This window comes from Apostichopus japonicus, chromosome 19, assembly GCF_037975245.1.
Source record: "Apostichopus japonicus isolate 1M-3 chromosome 19, ASM3797524v1, whole genome shotgun sequence".
Classification (NCBI taxonomy): Eukaryota; Metazoa; Echinodermata; class Holothuroidea; order Aspidochirotida; family Stichopodidae; genus Apostichopus; species Apostichopus japonicus.
In genome coordinates, this window is record NC_092579.1 from 24,033,980 (window position 1) to 24,054,929 (window position 20,950).

Below are 20,950 nucleotides of genomic sequence, written 5' to 3' on the forward strand. Positions count from 1 at the left end.
CGGCGGAGTGAATTAAGAGGTATAAGCTATCCTCGTACGTTATCGCTCTATGGATGGGTATACACATGTATACAATTACAAAGCCTATCAGACATCGTACTCAAAGTCAAACCTGGTTGTTACATAAATATATATTGTACCTCGCTGTTTCGCAACTTCATCAGACAGGTAATAGATGGTCGTTTAAAAAGGGGAACTTTTTACTTTTCAAGACTACCGGACTTTTATAATTGTAATGAAGTAGCCTAAGAAGGAATGGTCAATATAAATTTCTAACGTAGGACAAGCATAGGGCCCGGCTAAGTCCATCACACACAAGCCTAGGCGCCTAATAACTACAGATAGCAGAACGTGACAAGCCTTTTATTAGAAATAGTTAACATGACTATACTAGGGCATATAGCTGGGCTATGTTAAGATTAGGGCTTCAAGACAGACCATGTGCCCCCACCATGCAGTGTATAACAGAACACCCTCATGACTTACTAAGCCTACTATTCTTACAATTGCTAACAACTTTCTATAACAAAAGAATTGGGATAGTCTTCATTCACAAAGAAACTTTCCTCAGATATGTTTTTGGTGTAGGACCATAGTTCCTCAAAGCTACTGAACTAATTTATCATTCCGTGAACATTTCAGTTCCTTCTACACTTGTAACATCTCCTGCCCTCATTGTTTACTTTTTGGTACAGATGACATGGACTTTTATGTATACATTATCATAACTGCATGATGTTGTAGATGAGCTACTTTGGTTGTGGGTACAAACCACGCTTAAAGACACTGTTCCACTGCTGCTTACCTATGCCCCATTTTCCATGTAAGCATTGCCTCCATTTTGGGATGGAAACTGTGCTTTCACAGCACAGATTTCCCAAAGTCTTTCACAAACTTTAGCATATATTGCAGGCTCCCTTGTTGTTTTCCGCTTTCAGAAGTTTAAACAGCTAGGATGATGATCCCATGCTTGGTACGGTGGGTTATTTTGATTGCAACCCTTACGTCTGGGACACTCTGCAAGCAGTGTTCCATACCAGAAGATCAACGATTTGATTGCAATCCAGAAGTTTCAGCGTCTCAGAAAGTTTGCGAATCTCGAGGATGCTGCTGGATTCCATCCAAGGGTCCAAGAATAGAGGGAGCTCCAAGATGTTTTTACCCTTTGAATTATGAAGGTTATCAAACTGAAGGAGTGAAAGAAACCAAGTATGGTCTAACAGCAAATATAACTAGGGTTTCATCTGGTTACTATCCTAACATAGTAAAAACTCTCAAGATGGATCTTTATTTTGAAACTAGCAGGAGACTACACTTTAAGGTAAACATGCTAATTATTTATAAAGAAAGTGAATTTTGCCAAATTTTTGAAATTGTTATTGAATAGTTGTAGCAATTAACAACAAAGATGTTGAGGAAATGTGGAATATTACTGGGCAACTTTTCTTAATGAATCCATAGCTACTGTACAGACGCTAATTAAAGAGTGCAAAGATGTAGAATTTAAGCAAAGGAAGGATATTAGTAGAGAGGGGGGGGGGGGGGTCAACTGGAGGTGTGTAAGAAGGAATAGATGAACCACTTGACTCAACAATTAAGCTGTAAGCTGGAAGTATAATTAAGCCCCCACATCGCAGTAGTTCTGAGAATTAGTGTAGAGAAATTGTAGTTGAAGTGATCTAGCAAATGTCAATACCTCATAGCAAGTTTTCAGAGAACTCAAATTTACATGGAAAATACTAAGCTGTCTAATATTCTTTTCAAGAAGCATATTTTTGCTACAATTTGAAAATATAGTTAGCTTAAAAATTCAATTCATCTACTTACAAAATTTGTTGGTATTCATAAATCTGCATTTCTGAAAGATTGCTTAAAGTACTGTATGTCATAATTAAACACTAGTACTCTAGCAGAAGATCTTTTTAGATATACAAATGTGCCATCTTTGAGTGAAATTATTGAATGTTATCATAGTGTGATCAATTGAAATTGTCTTTGAATCGGTTTTGACATTGCCAATCTTACTAGTGAGTTAGTGAGATTGTTGAATAAACTCTTTTCCATTAAGAAAATTATTTTCCTTTAATATCTTCATAGATACTGGATGCAGATAATGAGCGTTATGAAGTTCCTATCGAAACACCGAATGTAGCATCGAAAGTAAACGAAACGGACTACAAGGTGTCTTTCTCATCGTCTGGTTTCGGTTTCTCTGTGATCCGTAAAAACACCCAAACTACATTGTAGGTGTTAATGGTCTGTATTGGATATTTAATTTTTATTCCAACTGAGCTCATGGATATTAATTGCATTATTTCTCATAGAGAAGGTGATTAAGAATCACCTTTTTTCATTTATAGTGGAAGCCCTATAGGGCCATGGGAGGTCAGCACAGAACAATATTTGGAAATGATCTCAATAAGTTCACATAAATTTGAGAAGGTGGATCAGGTTCTTGGTTTCCCTTGGAGAGGTCATAAAGCTGACAATAGACTCGTCCACATTTGAAAACGGGTAGTGAATGAAACAAGTTCTCACCCAACTGCCATTTAATGATGGTTTATGAGCTAGTTATAGTACTATAGTGCACCTGCCTTTAGACTGACACTGGTCAATATTTCTGGTGGCCTGATCACCTTGCGGGGTCAGGATCCTCCCTGAAAATGAAGACCACGATTGTGGGTCTGATCCTGAGTGTGGGTCTGATCCTGAGTGTGGGTCTGATCCTGAGTACGCAAGTAGCTAGCCAGCTGGTCTCAGATCCTTTGTGCATTCCCCAGATATAAACGGGGCTCACAATTAACTATGGAAAAACATAATCAAACTGAATAGACATTTGACACTTCCACTAATTAGTATGAATAACATATAAACAACTCTTCTAGTGGACGAAGAAGTAATTTATCATTCACACTTTTATTATACAATCAAAGACAAAACCAAATCAGACAAAATCAAAAAGTCCTGAAATGACAAACATTTGCAGAGGTTTCTTGAGCCTCCGATGAATTCATGACACATGATACATTTAATATTCGATTATGTTTTATTCTCTTTTGAACAAGTAATCTTTGACAGGTAAACATGTTTTGTTATAAATCACATGAACATAACAACAAGCACAATACAACAAAACAAAAGAAAGGAAAATACAAGAAATAATAACTCTGATTCATTAATTATATCAGAGGGTTAAGGAAAAGATTCGTAGATGCGTTCGCGCTTCATATTGCTCCTCATACAGGAGTGATACTTTAAAACCAGGATTTAAAACAGTAATTTTGAAAGATCTTAGAAAATGTATAAATAATTGCAATTTTCCTCCCTTTTCCACTCTCCCCAACAGATTTAATACTAGTGTGAACCCTGGTGGATTCCTCTACCATGACCAGTTTCTACAAATTTCAACCTCTCTGGTTTCAAAATTCATTTATGGTCTTGGAGAGCACAGAGGCAGGTTTCTAAGATCTTCAAACTGGAGCAGATACACTTTTTGGAATAATGGGTTTTCACAACAGGTAAATACATGATAAGGGTTGGTAAAGGTGGGGGGGGGTGGATGGCCTTGGTGAGGGTCCCCAAGGAAAAAAGTTCACATGTGACAAGGAACTACTAGAGCTTGTGTCTGATATCAAGATTGTCTAAGATTAGGTAGAAAGTATTGCTGTTGCAATGTGATATCTTCCATAGCAATGTATAAACATTTTCTCTCTGTCATACCTCTCTCATTCTCTCCCTCAAAGTTCTCAGACATTTTCAAAAATAACAATCGTAAACTTGCATCTGCTTTTCCTTTTTCTTCTTGGTGCAAAATTTTGAAAAGCTTTCTGTTTTGTTTTCGTTTATTTCTCATTTCTCTGACAGAGTAATAAAATATACTTGGCATTTATATCATTTGTTTTAAATTGTGATGGATTTGATTTGTGGTCCTGAAGTTCAGATTTCAAGGTATTGTTTTAGGCTTCTTTGGCAAATAATATCAGGAGCAGACATTGATGTATACAAATCAGACATCAAATTTCCCAACAATACAAACCCCAAGGATATAGAGTGCGTGGAATTGCTGTTGTACCCTTCCTTAAAACATCAGCAGAAATAGCTCTGTCCAGTTTGGATAAGAGACCTTTGGTGATTTATTTTACGGACAGGTGAATGACTATACTTGTAACTTATTTTTATTCCAATACTTTCATATATTCTGTTATCATCCTTTTCTGCCAAGTTTGTTTGCGTTTTATTAACTGCCAAATATCTTAAATTGGGTTCTCATGATGAAATGTCTTCTGCTAAATTTTATGTAAATTAACACTTAAAGAAGTATTAATCCACATTTAATAATTGCTAAAATGCCTACAATGCTTTCACAGTAGACATATGTAGCGTAACATACATTTTGCATTGTAAGAATTGGGATAGAAGTTATTATTGTTAGGAATTGGTATCTAATTCAATTAACAGCTTATTCATCCTTTTTTTGTTAGAAAATTGATGGGTGTAATTTAAATAGTAAAATGCAAGATGCAGGGTTAATATTTCATAGGTAGCACTATACTGTTTTAACCTATTCACCTGCTATGTGTAGATAATATTGTATATATATGTATGTATATATGTATATTATGAGTTAAGGTGTCCATGTAGGAGGGGGGCTTAATAGATAATATGTTAATTCATTGTTGTTGTGTCCTTTTCAGTGTTACCATTAGTTTTATGCCACCTTTTGTCTTTTATTTTTCTCATCAGGAAGGTATTAATCAGTATGGTTACCATCCATTCTTTCTAGTTATGGAGCCAGATCATGGAACTGCCTACGGAGTTTTTGTTTTGAACAGTAATGCCATGGGTAAGTGAAAAGTATGACTATTAAATATATTTGCTATAAAGATGCCTTGCTGTGGTAGCCAGTAAGCACTCAGATCAACCATTTTCTTGTACAAAACAAGAGAGTATATTTGCTTTTATCAGACATAAAGTTTGGTCAAGTTACTGTCTGATTTAATGTAGGCCTGATCTACTGAACAGGATTGGAGATTACATAATTTCCTTTTGCCCAAAATTATTGCAGAAAGAAAGCAAGTTTTGCACATTAAGGTTAGAGGCAACTTTCTGCATACTTTCATATTTCTTAAAACACCTGTGGTGCTTGCATAATTGTTGACATATTTATATTGCAGTCATATCAATCTTTAAGTTGTGACCATCCTGCACTTCTCACAATCAGAAGCAGTTCCAATAGGCTTTAGTATTACAAACTGTTACATGTATTTGCTAAATGTGCTTTGTCGTGGACCAAGTCATGGAACAGCCTCAAGTGGGTCATGAAACAGCCTCATGTGGGTCGTAGAACAGTCTCATGTGGGTTTTAGAACAGTCTCATAGGTCATGGAACAGCCTCATAGGTCATGGAACAGCCTCATGTAGGTCATGGAACAGCCTCATGTAGGTCATGGAACAGCCTCATATAGGTCATAGAACAGCTCATTTAAGTTATGGAACAGCCTCATGTGGGTCATGAAACAACCTCATATAGGTCTTAGAACAGCCTCATAGGTCATAGAACAGCCTCATAGTTCATGGAACAGCCTCATGTGGGTCATGGAACAGCCTCATAGGTCATGGAACAGCCTCATGTAGGTCATGGAACAGCCTCATGTAGGTCATGGAACAGCCTCATGTAGGTCATGGAACAGCTTATGTGGGTCATGGAACAACCTCATGCATGTCATGGAATAGCCTCATATATGTCATGGAACAGCCTCGTGTAGGTCATAAAACAGCCTCATAGGGCTGCAGGAAGTGTCAGATGAGTCAACACAAGAAACAAGCCCCAAACTAATTATCCCATGCTCTAACCAAGCTTCTTTGATATGAAATTAGTGATAATTAATTCTCCTCTATATATGATAGATGCTGTCATCCAGCCTAGCCCAGCCATCACTTTCAGAACTATCGGTGGGATACTTGACATTTACATCTTTCTTGGCCCGACCCCTTCTGATGTTGTTCAGCAGTATCTAGATGTCATAGGTCATCCTTTCTTACCTCCCTACTGGGGTCTTGGATTTCATCTCTGTCGCTGGGGTTACCAGTCAGCTAATCGAACCCGAGAGATCTTGGACAGGATGAGAGTAGCTGGGATGCCTCAGGTTTGCTTCTTTAAATAAAATGTACCATTTACAGAAATATTGGTTTCAATACATACAAAGAGTTTGCTTTTTCACTGCCAAACTGGTATGCTGTGATCCTTTCTCTAAAAATCACTTAATTACACTTCATTAGAAAAAAGAAAATAGGCGGCATAAATATTCCCTAGCAACAGGGGTCATAACATTCATGCAGGTTCAGAATAGCTCTGAAAGTGTTCATGTACTGTTTTTTCCTGAAAACAGTGACAAGTTTTTATTGCCCTTGAAGTACAATGTTTGATCTAATTTGGAAACTCCTGTGAACTGAAGGAAATGTTGCAAAGTCATAATTTTAAGAGTCAATAGAGCTATTTAGGCTGTTTTAAGTTCTGCCATACACTACACAATGCAAAGTGGTGTGTCATTAGTACAGATGCATCTCTATTGGGAGTGAATTACTCATTTCTGTCTGTCTTTCGATTTAATGGTTACAGGATGTACAGTGGAACGACATCGATTACATGGATTCGCATCTAGATTTCACAGTCGACCCAGCGAGGTTCGCCAATCTACCAGATGTAGTCGAGGATGTCCACGAGCATCACCAACACTACATTGCGATGATTGTAAGCAAAGTAATGAATAGAATCACTTAGAAACAGGCTCTAAAATAATGACAGTTTTATTAGTTATTTATGCCTGAACTAAAATTTACAGTCTCAGCAAAGAATCTATGTGGCTTAAGTCACATTGAATATTGTCATTCATAGCTGCTGTCAACTGATATTGAAAGTTTGAGATGTGGTCTTTAAGAGAAATAATGCACAGCATATAGTTTCAATGCGATATGTTACAGTACAGGGAAAATTTATCTGCTATCGCATTGCAAATTGCTATGCATAATGGTCAAATTGTTGTACAATTCAAAAGACATATTGCAGTGTTTTGTTTACAAAGGAACTGTAATATTTTGTATGCGACAAAAATTCAGAGACTTTAAAACTGCTACCTAAAATATTTAACACTAAATTATTCACTGCAGTAATTGGTATGCATTCTCTGCTTATTCATGGTTGTAGGATTTTTTTTTCTTCTTCGTACCTAACATTCAGCATGATATCTTGACCCAATGCAGTATCCATGGTAACCAACTGGTTGGCTTTTCATTGATCAACTTATATCACCTTATTTTACTTTTCACCAGATTGAATAATTTATCAGTCAAGTAGGATTGTAATCTTGAAGGCATTTGCTAAATGTGGATGTTTGTGTTAATAAGTAGCAGACTTTTGGAAAGTTCATGCCTAGCAACCAAAGGTGAAAGTCGCTTTTGTATCCTTGATGATAATATTGTTATAACTTTTGTAGTCCATATTAAAGATCATTTGTGACACTATCGCATAATACTAACGAAAAATTTTGTGTTCATAATTTGTGCAGCTAGCACTGTTTAAAGTTTGAATGGTAGAATTTTGTTAATTCATGGGACTGTCTGGTTAAGCAAAAACATACATCATTTGATGTATTCAGTGAGTAGCATTGATCAAACTGTCTTGCTAGAGCAACAATGTGATGAAAGACAAAGTTATTATCAAAAGCTGTGAACGCAATATGCAAATTCTCTTTAATAACATCATCCATTTGCTTGGATGAAAGAAGATGACAGTTGTGTTTACTTGCTACATCAATCACCCAGCTGAAACTATGCTTCCTAGAATCTTTGAGTTTTGCTTCACAGTAAATCAGATCTACTCACAGTTTCTCTAAATGTCTGAAATACACTGAAATCTTTGTTAACTTTATATGCATGCTCTGATTATGGTTGCATATAGGAATCTCATGGGTTTTCGCTTTAATCAATAACATGTCTGTACTTATTTCCATTTCCCTGTAGAATATGCTTGGACTCTGACATTTCACTCAAATGGTTCCCAGCAAAAGCTTCCTTCAACCATTTCATATAAGAGCTTACATATCCCATCATGCCTCTTGTTCACTGTATCTTCAGTATCTGGGTTACCAAGGTAACTAACTGCATATCAGAGCTTTATTGTGGAACTCTGTATTGTACTTGCACAATGGCTTAAGAATTATTTCTATTTTTTGGGGGTGAAATCTTCATACTGGTGTATATTCTCCTAGGATCGATCTCCAAACCTCTATTCTTCTGCCATTTAATTGTTAATTCCTTTGTCAATCTCAAACAATGGCCATGGTTAATTGATTCTCTTCAAGTAAACACTCGCTAGTTACCATGGTAATAGTAAGTTCTGTTTCATCCAATCTGTTTTGTGTTTATTTTTTTTGTATATATGTGTTTGACAAAAATCACTTCTGCTTTGTTAATATAGTCATTACTCCATCAGGTATACAGTGAATATACAATGAATTGCATCTAGCATACTGTAGCTGTAGTCATACTTAGTTCCTGATAAATTTGATACAATAATGTGCAGGTTACTGAGTTAACAGTTTCTCTCGAGGAATGATTCTCAAATTTTATAAAAACAGTGATAAAAAAGACCGTTAACAAAATGCTCCTCTACTACCTGTTATTCAAAGATTGGGTAGTGACCAAACTCACTGAAGAAAGGAGAAATTGCGGATATTTTTTGAAAAAAGTGGGAGAATCTTGAACACAAATAATTAAATTTCAAATTTGCAAAATATAACACCATTCTGCAACCCAAGCACGTTTGATGAAGTTTCAATGTCAGGTCTCTACAGGACAAAAGCCTGAATGGGCTTTTTTGGAGTTATACAGTTAATATTTTTTTAACAGTTACAGTTTTGTACATTTTCTATTGAATCAGCTGATAGTATTTCACCCCTTCAAGGTGGTGTCTGTTCAGTAAGGCATGATAGCGTTCTTTCCTGCTTTGAATTTATTTTTCGCACAGCATGCTCACCATGTATATCGTAATGCACATATGCTTGAGAGAATTACAACATGAGTGCATCATGTTTTAACTGAAAAAAAAATGTTTTATTGAGGGATGACATTTCGGTGCAAACTTGATTTTGATACAGACCATTACAAACAACTTCTCACAAACAACTTTGATCACTTTTGGTTCTATATGAATACTTCTTCTTGTTCTTCCTTGAATAAAGGTCATCAGTATGCCCCCCTCCTCTCCCCTCCCCTCCTCTAAAAATTCTAATAGTTTGGACACTCATCCTCAAAAATGTTAACAAGCATTTGAATGTCACTGTAAAAGCAGTTAATCACACCAATATTTGTTTTAATAATGGTTGTCCATAATTTTGAGTATCAGCACCGCAAGGTTAGTGAAAGTTTCTAGCAATTTTTGAGCTCTAGGAAAGTGAAAGCTTCTAGCCATTTTTCATCATTCAAAATTTTGGGGTCAATACAAATCTTGGGCCTCTATGGCCATCCTTGTTGCTTCTTTGGTGTTTGCATGCTAAAACTAGCTAAAAGTAATCTGACATTCTACAATCATTCCCAGATGTTTAAGTATAGATAGATATAGATAATAAGATGTCTTAATGAAGGATGTATTCTTTTCTTGTAGGATCCAGCCATCAGTTCTGAGCAGCCAGCTGGTTCATACCCTCCTTATGACACCGGCTTGAAACAGGATGTGTTCATAAAGAAAGATGACGGTTCCATTCTCATCGGTCAGGTTTGTACTATTACAGCATGGTTTGAGGGTAGACCGTTATTCAAGAACGAGACATTCTCCATAATCATTTACATGAGGCAAGTAAACACAGTAAAAGGAGAAGCAAAATACTATCAGTGTCTCTCTGAGAAGTCTTACATATGGAAACTTTTGCTCTATTAACGGCCCGTTGTCGGGGAATTAAATGCTGTTGTATTCGGACAGGAAGCTTGCGGTTTTCACTCTCCGAAATTGCTGTGACAGTACTGCACACTGTTGTGTGTTCAGATTAGCCTCGTAAAGGAGGACTTCACCAAATTTCTTATGATGCTTATGATTTGCTGGTGAAAAGTACGAGCCTTAATATTGACCAATCAAGTCAAATTTTATATCACTAGAGAGAGGAGTCAAAAAACTTTTCTTTGGCATAGGAAAGAAATTGGTTACGCAATCACACTCCCAGCAAGCACAATGTAAGCCTTGAGAGATAGGGACTTTTTGAAGACGTTCACTGCTTTCAGAAGTGGTTTTTACTTTTTCAGACAAAAAAGTACGGAGTTTAGTTCACACACATAATAAATAACGATACATTATTGTTAAGAGGACACAGTATTCTTCAAAATGACATAAGAAAGAGTTTTCTGAGTGCTATACTTAGAAAGTTATGAAAGTGTTAGCGTGAAATGTGCTTATTTTGTAGCCATATTTGCTGCGTAAAGAGGTGTTTTGTGCGGAGTTCTGCAAGGAATCCATATGACTGAAGTAAAAAAAAAGAATGAATGAGAGGGTGAACCTAACAGCATTTTATTTGTGCAGCTCTTTAATCTACTCTTTCAATTCTCCTCTTTCAGGTGTGGCCTGGAAAGACTGCTTTTCCGGATTTCTTTAAACCAGAAACACAGACCTGGTGGTCAAATAATATTAAAGAATTTTACAAGAAGATACAGTTTGATGGGATATGGTTGGTAAGTCAACTTCTTTTAGAGCTGAAATCCCAGTCTGAAGATAATTATTATCTGACATATAATAAATACCCTTGGTATTCAAATTTTGTTTGCTTGGTGACACCAATTTGTACCTTCATCCTCTTGGTGACCCTCCCTTCTACAATGAAGAGGATCCCTCTCCCCTCTTTTAGAAGTTTTTATAAGATTAAGAGTGTTTAGATGCAAAAATGGTGTTATAGTTTTGTATCGTTTGAAATCATTTATGTTCAAGATTTTGTCCACCTTTATTTTCCACATATATAATTTTGTTTTTCTTCCAAAATATTGGCTACTCTAAAAATGGTAAATATCCCCTTTTTGAATAGCAGGAATTTAAACCATTTTCATACCTTTTACATATTCAGAATTCCAATCTTCAAACTGGCCACTTAGTGCCTGATTGAGAAATTTTCATTACTTTTGAAGTTTTACCAAAAATTATATAACGCGAAAGGTACTTCTGTACTGTAGACTTATACTTACAATGTTATCTTCTTTTTTCCAGGACATGAATGAACCGTTCACTTTTATTAGTGGGTCAACCAGCGGTTGTCCTTACAATTCTTTAGAAAACCCACCGTTTACTCCGTGTAAGTTTGTTCAAATACATGGATTTTCTTACTCAAGCATTCTCGCATAAAACAACAGAGAAAATAAATCAGTTACAAGGACAGTATCTGAGGGTGGTTTCTTATTAAGGGGGTTTACTGTATATCTAAAGTCATGTAAAGATGTTTTGGGAGTAAAATATTGAGTTCTTAAATTTGTTTTTTATCCTATAGATGTGATGGGTGATCATTTGAGAACAATGACCTTATGTACCTCTGCGAAACAGCATAGTGGCCTGCACTATAACCTGCATAGTCTGTATGGGCTCTCTGAGGTTAACACCACAAACATGTGAGTAAAATGCTTCATATAAAGAAATGTTATTCTACTAGGTTGGTATTGGATTGTCAGGTATTCTAAGTTGTCATGGTAATTGTGGTACTCAGTTTGTGTAATCTAAGTATTTGCAATTTAAGTAACTCTTTTATTTTTTTGGCCTGAACAAATATAAACTTACTTTCATGTTTATCCAATGAACAAGATTAATGTGCAGTAAGAGGTATGATCTAGTATGTTTATCATCATAGTCTACCAAGGGCGACTGCAATTGCAATGTAAACAACTTTGTGATGTTTTGATAGAGTAGTTTAAATTTGGTTTATTGTCAGATACTGAGAAATATGTTGTGGAACACATTTGTCAGATGGTACACTTTAGGAATTGATAAGCTATTGATGGTAAATATAAACCCTGTTTATTTTCTGACTTTTTTGCCAGAATACTCAAAGATCTACGCAAAAAGAGGCCATTCATTATCTCTCGATCGACTTATGTATCGTCTGGCAAATATGGTGGGCATTGGTTAGGCGATAACTGGGCCACGTGGGCTGATATGCACTTCTCCATCACAGGTATGAAGCTTATTGAGAGTTTATTGTTTGCTCCATTTGTGTTTAATTAATTGATTAATTAAAAAATAATTAATTAAAAAATATGAATGTAAGAGACTGGCTTCAGTCAGCTTGCGGCTTTGATAAGCCAATTATGGCTTCTTCGCGAGTTCCTGCTTGCAGGAGGATCTAAAATACATACATACATACATACATACACACATACACACACACATACATACATATATATCTTTAATTTCAATGAAGATATCTCTCTTGGGGAAACTGCTTTCTTTCATTGTTTGCCTTCCTGTTGGATTATAGAATGGCATAGCTATCGTGTTCTGTTGAAATGAATTATAATATAAACTTTGCAAAACCTGCAGAACCACTAGGGCTGATCCAAATGCCAGTAACTGTTCAACACAGTGTGTTTTCTTTGACAGGAATTTTAAACTTTAACATGTTTGGCATTCCCTTGGTCGGTGCGGACATCTGTGGTTTCCAGAGAAACACTTACGAGGAGCTCTGTGTGAGGTGGCATCAACTCGGAGCTTTCTATCCATTTTCCAGGAATCATAATTCTCTCAGTTGTGGACCTGTGAAGTGTATGGTAAGTTGTATTTATTGATATATCGGAGGGCGTTCGTCGATAATAATGACAGGCGAATAGTATCAACTGCATTGGAGCTGAGAAGGGAAGTGATGTTTTCACCAGGATCATCATAGTATGTTGTACATAAATGTATCTGGAGAAAGTGTAAAACACAATGTTTAATGTTGGTGTCAGGAAGTGAGAGGGAAGGGTGGTGATGGGAGGGTGGGGGGATGGGAGATGGGTGACCCTTCATGGGTGTGATATGAATATGTTATCATATGATTACTGTGTGATATGGGTATTGCATCTTGTGCACAGTTAACTTACTTCGGGATTAACATAAGTCCTTTTTGCACCAGTAGTGATATTGCATCGTAACAAAATTAAACAAACTTTCATGTGTTTCCTGTCTGTATTGTTTGTTTCTGGTATTAAAGAGCTTGCATCAACGGACTTTAAATGGAAGGAATGAAGATTATAACAAAGTCAGTGCTGTTGTTGCAATAACATGAATGTATTAAATCAATACAAAGTTTATATTTTCAAGTTAAATAACCTGTCATACTTGTGACCAGACTGTGAGATATGCTGATATGTAGTGATTGCCTATTAATGTTTGCAGGGAGGTAGGAAGCTTTCAAAAAGTTGGGGGGGGGGCACAACATCAGAAGGCCACTTTCTCATTCCACAACCACCACTCGTTATCTATAAACCTATGCACACCGGCCATATCACTTAAATATATATGATGTGTTAGTATGCTATCAATACTATTATGGTGCACGTGAATAATTAAAATAAAATATTAAATTAAATTAACAAAGGCTTAAGATATCCAAAAGACAGTTTTTCATCAAAGGGGCAGTTTATTTGCCAGTAGGGCACATTTGCTATTTTGGAAAAAAGTGTGGGGGGGGCATGTGCCCCCCAGGCTCCTACCCCCCTGAATGTTTGTGAAAGTAGGTACCATGTGCAGTAACCCCTTTTTTTTTAACATCTCCTTTTCCTGATATTCAAACAGGATCAGGACCCTGCTGCATGGAGTAATTCCTCTCAGGGCATCATCAGGGACGCTTTGATGACAAGATACCTGCTCCTCCCATACCTCTACACCTTATTTGTGGCAGCACATCAAAATGGGAGCACTGTCGCTAGACCACTCTTCTTTGAGTAATAAAAGCGTTATGGATTTATATTCACATAGTCTGGCTAGTCCAATGTTTGTAGTGATGTTTATTAACTCCATGTGATCTAATTACGTGTCTTTTCATTCCTTATGAACATTTGTGACATCGATTTGACTTTATTTGTATTCTCCAATAAAAACATGAAATCAAGTGAGAAACTCCAATGTCCAATGTGCAAATAATAGTTGTATTTGGAATATGGAAAACTAGGAATAGAAGATTCCAGTCGGTAAAATAGGGTTCCACTCAAAGTAGATGAAACTCTTGAGGACAGGCGGGGAGTCCATAAAGAAGAATCACCAAACTCATGGTATTCTGATCTGAAAAGGCATACTGTCTGAGAAGATCAATTTGATTCACCAAATGTACGAAGTGAAATAATAGCTTCCACTTGCACCGGATATGTAATAGTTTAGTAAAACTTTGAGTAAAAGTTCTCATCACGACGTAAGACGTAATCTAATATTGTCCTTTTCTAGTGGTAAAGCAGCCTTGCGATTTATTGGAGAAACATTGGCAGTGTCTAGATTATCAGAGAATATGTGACATTTTGTATACTTTTCATTCTGTTGGTAATTTTCCGGTCATACTGTGAAATCGTTAGAAGTGCCGTAGGTAGCACTGGTTTACGTGTATACTTATCTTCGTTTAAGATACTGAAGGATTCATTGTCTCGGGTTATCAGTAAAATGATGTATTTTGCTATGAGTTAGCTGGAATGTAAATCTGGTGTGCTGGACCTACAGAGTTTATGCTTTTCTCCTTTTCTCCCCCCCCCCCAGGTTCCCTGATGACCCAGCCACCTATCCAGTGGACCGTCAGTTTCTATGGGGTTCCTCTCTTCTGATAAGCCCTGTGATGGATCCAGGTGCTCAGACCCTCGATGCTTTGTTTCCTACTGGTGTTTGGTATGATTTTTACAATGTAAGTAGGAATTTCATCAAAATCAGTAACCTTGTGTGCACTTCTCATAACATGCTGTGCATATTCAGCCTGTGGTATACAAGTAGGACCCACTGTTACAGGGAGCTTGCAAACTTAAAAATCTTCAACCTGCTGAAATATTGCACACCAAACTTGTATCTTGAAGACATCTAGACTGACTTGGGCCAACCTGTAACATGTTTTTTGGGGTTGTCATTCTGTACACAGGAGCAGCTGTGGTTGCAAACTCCACTAATAAACATCTTGACTGGACATATTATTGTTGCAGAGAAATCCAGTTCTTACATATTTCTGTTCCTCCTCCCATCGGAGGAACGGAAGCGCTGCAATTTTTCTGTGAAGAGCTGTTTTTATGAGAATCATCCTCTCTGAAAATTAAAGTTCAATTGTTTATCAACTAACTTCTCAAGATTTGGAGGCAACTTTATTATAATTATATCCACAGCATTTATGACTTCCCCACAGCAATAGCCACTTTTCTCTATTAGTAACTTCCCTGTCAAACTACTCAGTGGCATAGACAGAGAGGGAAGATTGGAGGGGGGGGGGCAGGTACCCCTTGTTTCTTAATGACAGTTGTAATGTCGTAGATGCATGATAATTTGTTTGTCTTGCTTTATATTCTCTCTGTTATTTCTCTCTATTTTTCTTCTTTGTTACCTCTATAGTATTCTTTCAAATCTGCAGAAGTTTTCATTTTCAATTAAGATGCTTTCTCAACCTTGTGAATAAGTGTTTGCAACCAATAGTTTTAATATCCACCTCTTTTTAGGGTGGATTTCTTTACATTTATGTTCTGCAAACCATAAACTTTACTAACCATTTACTGATGAGTGGCATTCTTATTAATGTTGCTGTGCTTATACGTCGATTCATTCTCATAATTTTAGTTTTTCGGTCAACAGAAGCAAAGAGAAAGTAAGTTTGTTTTGTGTTTATAATTCTAGGGGTCGGCTTTATCAATGGATGAGACAAGAATGGTCACCCTTGATGCCCCAATTCAAAAACTAAATCTTCACATCAGAGAGGGCAGTATACTACCACTTCAAGAACCAAACACAACGACATACGCTAGTAGAAAGAACGGATTTGAACTGCGCTGTGCAATAAATCCTAAGACAGGATCGGCAGAAGGTTCTCTGTACTGGGATGATGGTGATAGTCTGGGTAAGTCAAATTCATCACCATGGTAACTTGTGAATATACTACATATGACTTGAACAGAACAATCTTTATAAGGGGCATTCTTTCCAGTCCAAGTGGTATACTTTTAGGAAATGGCAAATCCTGATGACCTCTCACTATAAATGGTTATTAAAATAAGCCAGAGTCCAAGAATCGATAATATATAGGACACTGTGTAACTCTTTCTAATACGTATAATTATTTGACATTTGTTTCTTGCAGATACTGTAGAAAAAGGGGAATTTATCTCCTTGAAATTTGAAATTTCATCTGGCAACATGTTGATGTCAAAGGTCATCCATAATAAATACAATCAATCATCTGAGCTGACACTTGAGAGGTTTTCAATCTATGGTGTAGAGCACTCCCCCACGGGAGTAACCGTCAACGGTAACAAAGTAGAGTACATATACGACACGATTCTTGAGGTAGGTAGTCGGCTGCTAGTGTAACAAGATAATCAGTTAGATATTATGCCTGGAGTGGTGTCGAGTAGTGGATCGATGTATTAGTATAGTCCTGACAAAGCTGCAAAGTTTCTTGGGGAAGTGTGGAAATCCAAAGATAAGATGAGAGAATATTGATAATGCCCAGTAACTTTTACTCTATCACTTCTTGTATCCACACACAGTCCCAACTCTTTCACTCAATCTCTCAGGTCTCCATCAGTTTGCAGTAACTTCACTCAGCCACACCCTTGAATCCCAACAACCAGCACAACAATTACACAAGGCCAATTCCCATGTCCAATTGAACTCCCTTCTTCTCACACAATATCATATAAGGTAGTCTATACATAAAGCATACACTCCTCCTCACCTCACTTATCCCGGAGTCTGGTAGACCGTAGGGGTGCCACAGATGCCCTCCCAACTATTTCTTTCCATTTGTTCCTGTTCTCGGCCTCTCGAAGGGCATCAGGCAGTTTGAGGCCCGTCCACTCTGGGATGTTGTCCTCCCATCTTTTCCTCTGTCTGCCTCTCCTTCTTCCCCCTGGTACCGTGCCCTGCAGTATCGTCTTAGCCAGTCCTGTAGATCTTGTGACATGGCCATATCATCTCAATTTGCGTTTCTTCACAATGGTGAGGAGGTCATCGTAGGGCCCGATAGCCTGGGCAATTCTATTCCTCACTTCTTGATTTGAGATGTGGTCCCTGTAGGATATGTTGAGGAGTCTGCGGAAACATCTCATTTCTACATCTCATTTCTAAAGCATACACTGTACAGTAGCAAATGATACAAAGTATATATCCTGTGTTGCATGACATCATCAAAGGAAGCATAAGTTTTCATGTAGTGTTTTGTTAATGTCGTATCACAGTATGTATTTATCAATTGTTTGTAAGAAATCTTTAAGGAGCATGTTTTTCTTCTTTCTTTCTTGTTCAGACTCTCCATGCTTCTGGGTTTGCTGTAGCAATGAATGACACCATTGTTGCAAAATGGTAGTGAAACCCATTGCAAGGCTGTCAACCCTGACCCATGCAGCAGATTTCATGTTTTCATCATTCCAAAATATTGATATCATTTTATACTATTTGCATATATTAGTAGAAAAATTTTGCAATTTAATCTGACTATTTTGGATTTAACCCCTTGGATTAGAACCCCTATGAAAGTAATGTGTAAGGGATTAAAATCCCTCTAAAAGTAATGTGTAAGAGATTAGAACCCCTCTGAAAGTAATGTGTAAGGGATTAGAATCCCTGGGCAAGTAATGTGTTAGAGATTAGAACCCCTGGGAAAGTAATGTGTGAGGGATAAGAACTTAAAGTAATGTGTAAGGGATTAGAACCTCTGGGAGAGAATTGTGTCAGAGATTAGAACCCCAGGGAAAGTACTCTTGATGACTAATTAGTTTTAGATTTTTACAATTTGTAGCAGATGCTGAATGATCTTTAAACTAAATACTAAAATATCATATTTCTAATTATTGCCAGATAAATTGACCATTGCCTCTAAACATGTATTCCTAGTCTGAAATAGCTTGTTTTTTTTTAGGGTTACCATATTTCTTTTGGTTAAAAATGGGAGACTGCATTGTGGGAAGGGGTGCATCATGGGACAGGGGTGTGAACTGTGAAGACAGGGCATGTTGAGGGCTACATACCAAATGGTGGCATGTTAACAGCTTTATGCACCAGTTTAGTTTAGCTTGAAACTTCCCAAACTTTCCATTTTTACCAGAATTGTTCTAGGCAAAGGTTGGTTAATTAGTATGGTTTCAGCCAAAACTGATTAAACTAGTTAATTTAACTCACCCCACATCTGTAGTTTAGTGCTTTTTGTCCCATTTTTGCATATCATTAAAAATATGGAACTTTTTAAATTCATTTTGTATTTTAAGACTTGTTCTGACTCTGAATGTCGTAACCCATTTGAGTATAAATAGAGTCAATTCCCTTTCATTAGAAATCAAAAATTTCTGATCACTTTCTACAGATGAACCTGTACTGTTGACTATATGTTAAATGAATTGACCACTTCTGTATTCTTATAAAGTGGACTATATCTCTACCTTAACCTTTAATCTCAATCCTTTGCTAACCAAATTCCTAGTTACATACCCATATTTGTTAATGCCTCATATTCATTGACCTTTGAAGCTATCACTCCATTGGAAATGTACACAATATTGAATACAAATTTACATTATCATTAATAGTGTTACCGGCCAGAGAATGATCTTACCTGGTGATTAATTTTTAACAGCAGCAGAAATGTGGTACTATGCAGCAGAAATGTGGTACTATGCAGCAGAAATGTGGTACCATGCAGCAGAAATGTGGTACCATGCAGCAGAAATGGGGTACCATGCAGCAGAAATGGGGAACCATGCAGCAGAAATGGGGTACCATGCAGCAGAAATGGGGTACCATGCAGCAGAAATGGGGTACCATGCAGCAGAAATGGGGTACCATGCAGCAGAAATGGGGTACCATGCAGCAGAAATGCGGTACCATGCAGCAGAAATGCGGTACCATGCAGCAGAAATGCGGTACTTCCCTTGATTTCTTACCCAAAGAGATTTATGTTTACTAAACATGATTCAATCACTTCCATAAAAAAGGTGTAATTCAATTATTATTTTATGCAAAGATGGATATCTAAAGCTTTTTATGCCAATCTTGTTAAGTGTATAACTAGAAGTAATCTTTCTCATTTATCTGCATTTAACTGCTTATTTAGTAAGGATTTTATCAATTGCAAAACAAAATTCAATAAATTAATTGTTAATTTTTTTTCTGTTTGTAATGTGACCATACCTAGTGCACTTTGTACATTTGATAATGAAGTCCTCTGTAACAACAGAATGGCCCAGAGTATATCAAGATAGTAACAGAGTGCCGACCTTTCCATAATTCTTAATCATATGGTCACCAGTCTGAGTTATAGCCTTAAATTTCTGTGATGTTTTCAAACTGTTTATGATTCTCCAGTCAGTTTTTGATTTTTCATGAATTTATTCTTTTTCACTATAGCAACAACAAGGCCCAGATCCTTCTCAAAACAAAGGGCCATTAATTAGAACTGTATTGATGAAACAGTGAAGGGACATTTCCAATTATTTATGAAATTTGGGGAAAAAAACAATATCCTGCTGGATACATGCAAATGCAAAATGTATATTTTATTTTTATCTGAGAACTTTGTGTGTTAAGTACATTAGGGGTTATTTTATTCATGACTCTATGCTTTGTCCATATTTGTAGTATAGAAAAGTTTTTCCACTGAAAAAAAAGTTATTGCGTACTTTTCTGCACCATTATTGCCAAGACAACTACTTTAAGAGAGGATTTAATTTTCTAGATTATTTTGTTATTTGATATAACCAAACTGTTGGTTCTCGCTGGTAATTCGTTCAACAGGGTTAGTTGTAGGGTAGTAGGTAGAAACTATATATATATATCAGTACTAGATGGAATCTTTCCACAAACCCATGGGAGTTTAACATAGCACTACACTAAAATGCATGCCTACTTACAGGGATAAATATTGCTAAAATTGTTCATCACAGAGCAAGTAAAAAGAAACACATTGGTCCAACTCTTATTTTGATAGCTCATTCCATTGGTGAAAAAAAACAAACTTTTATTCCATTTCATAACAATAAATTGTGATGCTACTCATGGATATAGCACATCAAACAGTCTGTTTTTCATTATTTTTCACTTTGCAAATGAGAGCCCCTACACAATAGAAATCACTGTTCAGCTGTGATGAAGTTGCTTGATCACACATTACCAACAAAATACCCCCCAGTCACACAACTGAATTACTATTCAAGGTTATATAATCATTTCAACTTTACAACAACGAAAAACAGTTTGAGGTGTGGTCCATCGGTGCCATCACATATTATTGTGCAATGAAGTATCTGAATAAAATTCTGTATCTCAGCAAGGGCAAAAGCTGTAATCTGGGAGTTGGGTCAATGTGCTTTGTATCTCAGTGTTATATTTTAATTCTCAGACTTTGTTTGTATCCCTTTGTAAGGACATTTCCTTTCTATTATGAGTGAATGCAGTTTTTCTGTTGTGTCTTCCGATATTCAGACTGGGTCTAGTTAGTAGGTGCTGTAAGCTCTGAACAACAATTCTATGCAATCTCTAGTATTTACTGTAAGTGTTTAAAACCTTGCCATGTTGAACCTTGCCAAGTTGAAATATGATCAATGCAATATAAATATTCTTTCAATTTTCTTGTTTGCTTTAAATTTGTTCTACTCCAAATGTGACCTGCTTCCAGTGTTTATTATAACTGCTGTAAAAAACACTTGAATGAAATTAAAATTATGAATACGAAACAAACGACACTTCTCTTGCTTCGCTCTCTTTCATTATATTCTTCTCTCAGTT

The 20,950-nt window shown here is 36.6% G+C and overlaps 1 protein-coding gene across 1 annotated transcript; it reads left to right on the forward strand.

Annotated features, from left to right (window-relative positions):
• The first annotated feature begins 14 nt into the window (after nt 1-14).
• On the forward strand, nt 15-20,903 carry LOC139960485 (lysosomal alpha-glucosidase-like). Its single transcript, XM_071958871.1, has 18 exons — nt 15-168; nt 939-1,321; nt 2,098-2,243; nt 3,347-3,518; nt 4,744-4,843; nt 5,908-6,146; nt 6,620-6,751; nt 9,662-9,772; nt 10,603-10,716; nt 11,243-11,327; nt 11,520-11,637; nt 12,064-12,197; nt 12,623-12,789; nt 13,796-13,944; nt 14,744-14,885; nt 15,854-16,073; nt 16,314-16,519; nt 17,481-20,903. The coding sequence occupies exons 2-18, from the start codon at nt 956-958 to the stop codon at nt 17,538-17,540; spliced, it is 2,661 nt and encodes an 886-aa protein (XP_071814972.1). The 5' UTR covers nt 15-168; nt 939-955; the 3' UTR covers nt 17,541-20,903.
• Nucleotides 20,904-20,950: the final 47 nt, after the last annotated feature.